Source organism: Helobdella robusta (assembly GCF_000326865.2).
Source record: "Helobdella robusta unplaced genomic scaffold HELROscaffold_3, whole genome shotgun sequence".
Taxonomy (NCBI): domain Eukaryota; kingdom Metazoa; phylum Annelida; class Clitellata; order Rhynchobdellida; family Glossiphoniidae; genus Helobdella; species Helobdella robusta.
Window position 1 is genome coordinate 5232710 of NW_008704501.1, and position 11983 is coordinate 5244692.

Sequence of the window (11983 nt, forward strand, 5' to 3'; positions counted from 1 at the left end):
AGAAATTAAAGTAGGCGTTACGTTGTTTGTGGCATTAATAACTAATCATTATTAATCACCACCTCCATGAGTCAGCATCGTTATCTTCGTCTACATCGTATCGTATCGTATCGTCGTTGTCTTCATCGTTGTTACCATCTAAATCATCATCACCAAAGTTTCTATCACCGCGTCATCATTGTTATCATACTGGCTATTGTTTTCATCCGATAGATACCAATAAATAAAAACAGACATTTATACTTTCACGTACTGAAATTCAAAGTTACACACAAAAGTTAACACTCAAATTCAGGAGTGTATAATACTCTCACACATGTAGGTAGGGGCAGACTGAAGACATTGAATACGATACCTCCTGCTTTCAATCATACAAGAGGCCCCCACAAGAAAATAACGTTACATTAACATATTTTTTGTTGAAGTCTTGCTAAAATCACTGTTTTAACTGCAAAAACTGATTTTATCAATACAGAAATATACAAAAAGATCGCCAAATTAAAAAAAACCTATTGGTAGTACAAATTCTGAAAATTATGGACCTCCACCAACTGGTAAGTAACCTTGACAAATGATTAAGGACCTCTGTTCATTATTAAGAGACTTTTCTTCTTCGCTGTCCCTGGACCTCAACACTTGTAAAAAAATCCAGCTCTGAATATACAATGGAACAGTGTACACACATACAGTTACATACAAAAGTGTACAAGCACTTACATATATACAAAAGTTTACACATACGTACATACATGGTTCTACGTACGTAGTACACTCGCACTGACTTGCACAAGTGTCACAAACATGTCAAAATGTTAATGGTAATAGCAGATGACGCCAACCATTTAAGATACTACATCATTCTGCACACATACACTCACACGTACATTCACACATGCGTGTGTGCACATGCACATCCTTCTTCTTAGACAAATGTGTGTGTAATGATTTTTATGCAAACGGCACGTCAGATTTTGAATTGTCAGTTTCAAATTTCAAGCGGCGTGATTGAGCGAGTCTCTACTACTACTCATCAATAACCGCTGCTCTGCTTCCTACTACTGCACCATCGTGTTAACAGCCACATTACAAGATGACAATATCTAAACATTCATAGATTTCTAGCCAACTGATCCCAACAACTCTTGCAACAATACTCATTATAGATTTATTAACAATTCACTAAACTTTTGTAACAAAACTCGTTTGAATATAAACTTTCCCCTTTTAATAATAGAAATAATTGAAGAACCTCAGTCGATAATGGCAACCGGTGTGAAACTTATGTCGTTAATAAAATTAAAAATTAAAAGAAATAAAAAAATATCTTTTTAATCGAATAAATAAATAAATAAATATCATATACTTATAGAATTGGCTACCGTAGTCCATATAGCATAAACATTATAACACGACAATTATGAAATGGAATAGCCATTCATTCATTTGCAGATGCAACAAACATTGTGATGTTAACGATCAGTGAAAACAATAAAATCATATGAAGTCTGTCGTACATTTTAACGTTCAATATGATTTATAAGGCTTTTATTGTCATAAATATGTTTTGAGACGGTTAGATTTGACACCATATACATATAATGTATATAGGTATATGTATAAATATATTCGAAGATAATATTAATTATATTATTTTTTCTTTGTTTAATATTATTAAATTATATATATATATATATATATATATATATATATATTTATATATATATCGATGAAGCTACAAAATGTTTAAATTATGATACGCTTACAGCGATGAAGTATCGAGCGCTAATTATTCAAAAATTCCAAATATAACATTAGCAATGATATCCATATTACGCCCCCGACAGATCGAATGGTACAAGGGGCGGATCAACCAGCCAACAACGACCAGAAACAAAACTAAAAACCACCAAAAACGAAATCCCAAGCAAGACCTCACCAACTTCCCTCCCAGCAACTTCCCAAACCACCATCACCACAACCACCACAGCCACCATCAACACCAACAGCAGCAGCGTTCTTTCCACAACACGAGACCTTCATTGGTGGAAGCTGGAGAGTGGGAGCTGACCGGAGCAGTCCCGATCGCATCGGGCAAGAAGATGTTGGTGGAAGATTCGAGGTACAAAGTTTTCAGACCTCCCAACAGCGCTCTCTCCGTTCTTATCATTAGGAGGACCAAGAAGAAAGATACCGGCATCTACAGATGCAACCTTGCTAGATCCACCACCAGGCATAGATACATGATTCTCAATGTTACTGGTTAGTTATGGCTGGTTTGTTGGTTGGTTGGCTGGCTGGTGAGATGGCTAGTTGGTCGGTTGGTTGGTTGGTCGGTTGGTTGGTCGGTTGGTTGTTTGGTTTGTTGGCGGTCGGTCGGTTACTCTGTCAGATGGTCAATCGGTTGGTTACTTAGTCAGTAGGTTGGCTGGATGAATAAATTTTTTTGATGGATGATTTTAATGCTGTTAAAAAAATCTTTAATCCACACATCCAATCAAACAAACAGTAAAAATTAGAATTATAGCAGAATCGAACACACACTCCTACACTCTCTCTCACACACACAAACAGAGATGCTTTTAATGATACACTCATGATAAACTAAACATAGTTAGAGTACATAATTAAAGTACATAGCATACAACCATGGATACAAGAGCAAAATATATAGAGCGTATATAGAGTAAGGAGTGGAATAGGTAGACATGATGGTATCAAATATCGTGTTGGTTTGTCTCTAATTTGTCTGGTCATTGTAACTTTATTGCTCAACAGCTGTTTATTCTTTGGTTCGTTGGTACACTTCGACGATATCATATCATTTGCATATCGCAAGTATCATGATATGGTGAATAATAATAATAATAACAACAATAATAATAATAATAACATTGATGGGAAAAATTATTATGATGTAGCTGATAGTAGTGATGGTTATCTACATTTAAAAATATTTTCATCAGATAACCTCTGTGACAATTGTTTTCTACTTAAAAAGAAATTTGTTTAGAATCCCATCAAACGTCAGCGAATTCCATTGCTTTATCTGCTATTAAGAGAACCGCGACATAACTATGTATGAACGAATAACAACATGAAAAAACAAGAAACGAAATAAAAATAAGCAACAACAACCAAATAAACAACAACAAACAACAAGCATGAACATTCGACAAGGAACAAGTCAAACGCGCTTGAAGCCTCAACCAAGACCGACAAACGACAAACCATTTAACAAAACGTAAATAAAATTAGATTAAAAAAAAACAAAAACAAACATTGACATCAGTAAACAATCAAACACACAAGACAGCACCCACCAACAACAACAACAAAATGCATGGAGTCACTCTGATGATAAGGCTTAGAAGATTACCTAGCGTACGATGCTCGAAGCGTGTATAATTATTATGGTGGCCTAATTACTTGTCTATGTTTGTCAAGTCTCTTTGTTCTATGCTTCTGTTTTTTCACTTTTTTTTATTTTATTTTTTATTGGTATTATTATCAGCTGCAGCAGTAGCAGTAGCAGCAGCAGCAGCAGCAGCAGTAGTAGTAGTAGTAGTAGTAGTAGTAGTAGTAGAGTAGTATTAGTAGAAGTAGTGGTAGTGGTAGTAGTAGTAGTAGCAGTAGTAGTAGTGGTGGTAGTAGTAGAAATAGTGGTAGTAGTAGTAGTAGTAGTAGTAGTAGTAGTAGTAGTAGCAGTAGTAGTGGTGGTGGTAGTAGAAATAGTGGTAGTAGTAGTAGTAGTAGTAGTAGTAGTAATAGTAGAGCAAGAAGCAAAAGTAGTAGTCGTAGTAGCAGAAATGTTAATAATAAAATGTTGTTTAATATGAGGTTTTTGTGTTACTTAATGTTAGAATTTTTCATCTATTGTAATTACAGTTGTAATAATAGAAATTTAAGTGTTGAGGTATTTACATGAGAATGTCTTTTTATTGACATTATGCTTTAGTCCGTGCAAAGTTAATAACTGTAGTTTGGCATAAAAAAAAATAATAATAAAACTTCTCACATTAACTAAGCGACGAACACAAATTGAAAACATTTCTGAAAATGAACAAACAAATAAATAAACAAACGAACGAACGAACAGACAAACATAAGAAATCTGTTATTTATTCTGCGCTTTGTGTTCACGCCTCATCTTATGACAGCCATCATTCAGTTGTTTTCTTAATAAATCATCATTCATGTTCTGCAATTTTTTACCTGAAATATTTTGCACGTTTGGGGGTTGTTAATTAAAAAGATAAATTGCAAAAAAATAAAAAAAATATGTCAAGAATACCAAATACAACCACAAAAAACTTGCCATATCATCTAAAACGAAGCATATTTAATCCATCAACATCTTCCTTCCATCGTAAATAATCTATCAGTCAAATTAACTTTACGTAACAACATAAGCAAAGATGCAAAGATAAGCAAAGATAGTAATTTTTTACAATACGTATTAATAATTTCAATAAAACGTGCATCGCCATTTTCCCATAGAATCAAAAATTGAAGCGCAGACGAGTCCGACAGTGATGAGATCAAAGGCGGGAAACGAGGTTACCTTGTGGTGCAATGCCACTGGCTACCCAAAGCCTGTGGTGTATTGGATGAGGAAGGATAGCAACAGACCTCTGCCTGATGGCAGTAACCAATTTTGGGTACGGTTTTAGTAAATTTTTTCTTTTTTTTTTGTTTCTGGTGGTTATGTGGATTTTATTTTTTGTTGTGCTTTGTTTATGATAATGTTGTGTGTCGCCGTTGTTCTTATTTAATCGTTGTTGTTCTTATCTTACTATGAATTAGTTATCTTTGTACGTGTCGTCAATTTATTTATTTTTTCACTATAACATTTTGACGATAAAACTTAAAATTGTTAAGGACGGATGAAAATTAATTTGATTATTACATATAAAAATTCAAAATAAATAATAAATGATTTGAGTGAGTAGATATTTATAAGTGGAAATAAACGAACGTAATAAAACGTCAATAAAAATTTGACCTGCAATGAAATCTGAATGTCCACGTAGCACACACACACACACACACACACACGCATGCACGCACACACACGCACGCACACAAACACACACACACACATAGGGCAATGGACTGCAGATAAAGAGTGCATCTGAAATGGATACAGGAGTGTACGAGTGCTTTCTCGATAATTTCGTCCAGCCCATCGTCAACTACCGCTTCACGCTTATGGTTGAAGGTACGTTCGTTTTATTGAAAATATCTTTACTGCCGTTTTTACTGTTATTGTGGCTAATTATGATTTTTTTATTGATGTCAATGGAGACATTTCAAATGTTGTTATATAGTTTATGTTGGTGTTATAAAGGATTTGGCTTCGATGTTGTGATTTAGCCGTCCATGTTATTGATGTCAATTGAGTAATTGTAATTTTTGGGCTGCAAATGTCGTTGAGGTTTTTTTTTAATGTAATGTTATTGTTCATAAATTTTGTTGATGTTTTTGTTTAACGATATGTTATTGTTCATAAATTTTGTTGATGTTTTTGTTTAACGATATTGCTGATGAATGTTGTTGATGTTTTTTATCCAATGTTAGTGTCATGTTATACTGAGAGTACTGTCATCGCTTTGTTAAATTTAATATTGAAAACATTAGAATTTAAGTCCATTTAAATTGTTGTATTATTTGGTAACGCGTGTAAATACATCCGGTCGGGATATTAATTTTATTTTCAATGGAGCGTGCGGTAGTTTTCGCCTGACTTGCAGACGACAATAAAATAAATGCTTGCCTGCCTTGCTTCTCATGTATCTGAATCAGCCTTTGCATCTGCGTGCATCCTTGCATTGTCTTGCAATCTTTTGAGAAGAACCATTCAATTGTTGTCTGTCCGTCACGCATTTCTTACAGAACTATTTTTTAAATAATACAGCATAAATAACAATGTTTGTCCTGAATTGTAATCAAATCATTTCTACATTTCTACATCTAATAGTAACGTAAAACCAACCAACCAATCCCATTTGATTGAACCAAGGATCGAATCCCTGGAAACTGGACGGCTACAAGATGAGGTACGACAGCAACCAGTGGTACCCCATCGATTCTGAGGAGCCAGCCCCGGTGAAGACGAAGGCCTACCTGCTGATGTGTGAGACCAGGGGTGCCAACAAGCAGGTGGTCATCAAGTGGTACAAGGATGGCAAGCAACTCCACAACACCCCCATCTACTATATCATTGTTAGCACATCACTGTATTAACGACATTTTTTACCGACATATTTTTCTTAAAAATTTTCATCGTTGAAAATTTATTGCCAGAGTAATAAATTTGAAATTAATTTAATTTTAATAGGTTTTTTTTTCATAATTGTCCAAGCAATATAAACGATAAATAATACTGAATATTTATTAAAATACGATTAACATTATAGTAGGGTAGAGTTTAGTCTTTCAAAAATCATTAAAAGTGCGGGAATACAATTTAAAGAAACATGCACGCATGCGTCTACCTAGCTAGACACATCGGCCAGAGACCAGAGCATCTGTGTATATTGCACCTGGCATTTGAAGAGCGTTCACGTATTCGCGATGAAATAAAATTATTTTTTCCAAAACTCGCTGAGGTACCTTGTAGCTTGTATGAAACCCTCAATTACATTACAGTTTCCATTATCGAATGTACGAGTCACGTTACTCAAATTCAAATTAATTTTATTTAGGAAAATATTATTAATATTATTACACACACACACAACACACACACACACACACACACACACACACATATATATATATATATATATATATATATATACATAAAAAAAATTATAGACCATGAGCATCACCACCACGTTCACCATCATCACTTCAAACACCACCACCATCATCATCGTAATGGTCGTCACTACCCACAGAAAGATTCCCCGGAGACGAAAGGCAGTTACGCTTCTTCTACCTTGGTCATCATTAAGTATGACTCGAAACTCAATGGCGACTACACGTGTGTAGCTTATGGCACCTATAGAATCAAGAAACTAACTTTCTCACTGAGGGGTTAGGATCATAATTTATTATAATTTGTTATTATAGTTTGTTCCTAGTTATTAGAGTTATTATATCGGGTTAGTAGGTAAGGGTTAGGTAAGGGTTAATCATTAAATGACTTTCTTTTGGGCCACACTGTATTGTGTTAAGTTTTATTTTGCCCTGTGTTGTATTTCAATTATAAAAAATTACATGGCTTTATTGTTGTTACAGGTTGGCTATTGTGTCGGTTAAATGTTTTTTGTAAAAATATTTATCGAATTTAATTCTTTTTTGTTGTCTTTGATAATTAGACTATGGTCGTTCTATTATGTTAATGTGTTGTTATAGTATATAAATAATATAGTTCTTGTTATTATATAGCTAGGATTTTTTGAGATATTTGATGCGGTTTATGTTTCAAATGAAGACCCCAAGAAAAAAAACTTTCATCATCAAATATCTATTTAATCTTCACAAGCATCTTCATGTTTTTTTTTGTCTACCGAAGTCATTTTTTGAAATTTCGATGACTTTGATGCTAATATAGATGCGTGTTTTAAGTCTGCCTGATAGATTTTTTCAGCCTGTTAATGTGTTTGTTTCATTTTAATTAATGTTTTTGGAATGAGTAGATGATAAATTGATGATGAAACGCCGTGGCGATAATTAAGCAATGAGTTGACAATGTCTTTAAAGATGGCAATATAAAAATAATATGATGAAGACAACAACCTCTTCTTTTATGATTTCATCGCGTATAGAAATTATTTTTCCAACCACGTTGAATAAAAATAAAAAACTTTCGTTAAAATAATTTTTTTTTCATATATAGCTAATTTTTTCTTTTAATTAGTTTTAGTTTGCGTGATTGTTTGTTTGTTTGTAAGTGCGTGTGTGCGTGTGTGTGTGTGGTGTGCGTGCGTGCGTGCGTGCGTGTGTGTGTGTGTTTAATCTGTCTTATTTTTGCATGCTAGTTTTTAATAACCAGACTTTTATTTAAGTTTTAAAAATAACTTCCTCCTAAGATCAAACATCAAAAAGAGAAGGAAGCATGGATGACAATTTGGTGGAGAAGGGTAGAACATTTGATGAGGAAAATAGCGAAGATGTTGATGGGAATATTTATGAGAGTTATGATGACGACGACGATGACGATGATGATGATGACGTTGGTGATAACGATTTCGCTCCATTTATTTCTGGTGTCAATGACATTGAAGAGGAGGGCAGGGTTCGGAAGAAGAGATCGAGAAACTGAAAATTTTCCATTTCTTTTTATTCTTTTATCTAGTTAGATCAATAAATTCATTTTTTTAAAGTTTTTTTTAATGATTTAATTTTATTAATTTAAATTAATTTTTTTATAACTTATTAATTTTGGCGTTAATCGTACTTTTTCATTTGTCTGGAGCATGTTAGATAGCTTTTGGAGATGGAATTTTTTCATCCAACCATCACCCATTCATTCGTTCATTTATTCATTCATTTATTCATTCATTCATTCATTCATTCATTCATTCATTCATTCATTCATTCATTTTGTTCAGTCGAAAACCCTTTTTAAAATATCACCTGGTTTTTTTGAGATTATTATGTTTATTATCTTTTAGAATTAATTTACATTTTTTACAATGAAATTTGAGAAATAATTTAAACAATTTGACGGTTGAAACATTTGCAGATGTCATTGATCCACGCGATGCACTCATCAACACATCTAACAACAACATAAACAACAACAATAACATCAACAACAACAACATAAACAACAACAACATCTACAGCAAACTTAACAACCTTAACATTAACAACAATTACATTATTAGCAAATACCTCAATGCCAACAACAGCAGCAACAACAACGTCATCAACAACAAAAATGCCATAAAAAATGTACCCAACAAAGACAACAACAACATCGTCATTAGCAGCAACAATTTTCCTGTCAACTTTGATTCAAGTCCTACCAACGATTCTACTTTTGATAATCTCAAAATCAAAAACACCCAAGGCAATCCAGAGAGAAAAATTAACTCAAGCACTGCTAACAAATTTTATAGTAACAATATTAACAACAACAATAACAACATCAACATCAACAGCAACAACAACAACATAAATAACAATTTTAGCGTTGATAACAAAATTAACAAATCAAATCATGGTTCGTCACGTGATGTGAAGAAGAGTAGGGTGAAAAAATTTAGAAAAAATTTGAAGAAAAAATTATTTGCGCAAAACAAAAATAGACCAAGCACCATAGTATTTGCACCAACTTTGTCATCATCATCAGTCTCATCATCCCAAACGCTGTCATCATTGTCAGCATTATCACCATCTTCATCATCACTATCAAAACAACCGATCCCATTTCAACAGCGTTTGAATAATTCTTTGGTTTTGGCATCGTCACCAACATCATCAGTATCATCACCATCATCATCTTCCCAAACATCATCATCTTCATTATCAGTGACAACAACAGCGCTATCAAATGGAAAAACAACAAAATCATCACCATCATCATCATCGTCTTCACCATCATCATCATCGTTGTCGTCTTCATCCTCATCATCATCGTCACCAACAAATAAATTGGTGTCACCAACGTCACGAACAAGCGGCATTAGCAGCCGGATAACCAAAGCAAATGATGAAGTCAACAACGACAACGACGATGATGATGATGACAATGAGGATGATGTTGATAAGGAAGATAGCAAAGTTAATGTTAATAATGAGAGTAGAGTTGATGAGGATATTTTGAAAACAATTCAGAGGAATGTTTTTAAGAAAAGCAGAAACGGAATAAGAGAAAAAAAGATTAATAATAATAAAATTAAAAACAATGATGATGATGATGATGATGATGATGATGACGATGATGATGACGATGACAACAATGATGATGATGCCAGCGGCTCTATTGATAAGCAAATTAACGACAATGACGATTTTAATAGAATTCAATAAGCGACAACAAAACAAACAAACAAATTAGAGTAAACATTAACACTGCTAGATTGTCGCTAAGATGAGAAGTTTGTTGTAAAAAGTTATTAACGTATGAATGGACCATAGATATTATATCTGTTAACTTTTTTTTTTATTTCGTTTGTTACATATTGACATTAACGTTCAAATTTAATGTCGCCAGATTCGTCTGAGAAAAATGTACTACAATCCATGTTTCTTGTATAAATCAACATGAAAACGTATATGCATATGCATATATATATATATATATATAAGAGAGAGAGATAGAGAGGGAGAGAGAAGGAGGGAGGGAAAGAAAGAGAGGGAAAGAGAAAGAGAGAGAGAGAGAGATAAATAAAAATCAGATTAAAAATGGGCAAAAGACAGAAAATAAAAAGAACATGAAAAATGGAGGATGAGAGAGAGAGGAGAAAGAGAGAGGATGAGAGAGAGAGGAGAAAGAGAGAGAGAGAGAGAGAGAGAGAGAGAGAGAGAGAGATGACGACACATGCTAATACCTAAACATGACAGAATGTTATTACTTGGGAGTCTGTGGAGCATGTGAGCGAACGATTGACTGATCGGAAAGTGCTATGGAGTGTATGGACTTGACTGCATGGGAAATAATCAAGGTGAAAATAATTGAGGGTACAAATAATTGAATCATAGATGTGTGAGTATGTATGTTGTGCATTACATATAGAGAGAAAGAAAGAGAGAGAGGGAGAGAGAGAGGCAAAAGTGGCAAAAGAGAGAGTGAATATATATGTGATCATGTGGTCTAGAAACTATTCTTTGACAATTGTTTATTTCATATTAATACATTTTTTACTTTTTGTAGATTTTTCGTAAAAAATTTTTTTTGTTTCATATTAATATTTATATACGTGTACAAAAACCTGATGTATTTATGTATACATTGCATGCACACATACAAACGCTTATAGTTATAAAAATTACACACACACACACGCACATACACACACACAAACACACATAATTAAATATATATATACATATTTTCATATTTTGTAACTATATTATAACAGATACTACAACAATGAGGTAATAATTTTGTAGTTCAAAAGACCTTCACATGTGAAAACCTTTAAAAATACTCAAACAATGTTTAAAGTTCCTCTGAAAATATATTAAGAAATGTTAAAAAATTTGTTTTTTAATGCATTTGCCCGACTTATTGACAAATATTAAGCTTATTAATATTTTAACACAAGCAACAAATACAATCAAAACGGACTATGTGTGAATGGGGCATTTGAAAAATATCAGTGAAATTAATATCATCAAATATTTCCCAACGGCTTTCATTATTGTTAGCGTCTAATTGTTTTGTATCATTTATTTGTATAATTTTACACCCACACACCATATACACACACGTCCACTCATACATACATAGGCACACACACAACACGTACATACATACATACACACACATACATACATAGGCACACATATACATACAAAAAACACGTACATACATAGGCACTCACACGTACTTACGTATAAATGCACATAAACACACACATTCACTCACACACACTCAAACACTTCGCCGTGGATTATGTAACATAACAATCACACTTAACGCAATTAACTCACCATAAATTGATGTGCAAAATGCTGACAAATATTTTTAAAATTTGATGTTGGACGTTCTATTGGATTTGGTGTTGCATATTCTACGTACGTTTATTTATTATCAGCATTACGTTTACAGTTATTGTTAGTTGAAATTTTCATTAAAAATAAAAAATGAAAAAAAATTTCCGGTCTAGCTTTTTTCTTCAGAGGTCTTTCACTCTTCTAATGTTCGTAGAAATCAACGACAGACAAAAACCCTATATGTGTACGTGCTAAGTGGCGTATCACACGCGCACACACATACATACAAGCACATATTGAAAATGCACATAGAGCCGGTCTTGTCTATGCCTACAGAGTCCTACTATATCTCCATCCATCCTACATCTGC

The 11983-nt window shown here is 33.4% G+C and overlaps 1 protein-coding gene across 1 annotated transcript; it reads left to right on the top strand.

Annotated features, from left to right (window-relative positions):
* Positions 1 to 536: 536 nt before the first annotated feature.
* On the top strand, positions 537 to 6243 carry HELRODRAFT_161507 (hypothetical protein; the record flags this gene model as incomplete). The annotated part of the gene is made up of 6 exons (XM_009021421.1): positions 537 to 554; positions 1845 to 2119; positions 2776 to 2933; positions 4498 to 4658; positions 5104 to 5218; positions 6020 to 6243. 6 exons carry the CDS (start codon positions 537 to 539, stop codon positions 6241 to 6243), a joined length of 951 nt encoding a protein of 316 aa, XP_009019669.1.
* Positions 6244 to 11983: the final 5740 nt, after the last annotated feature.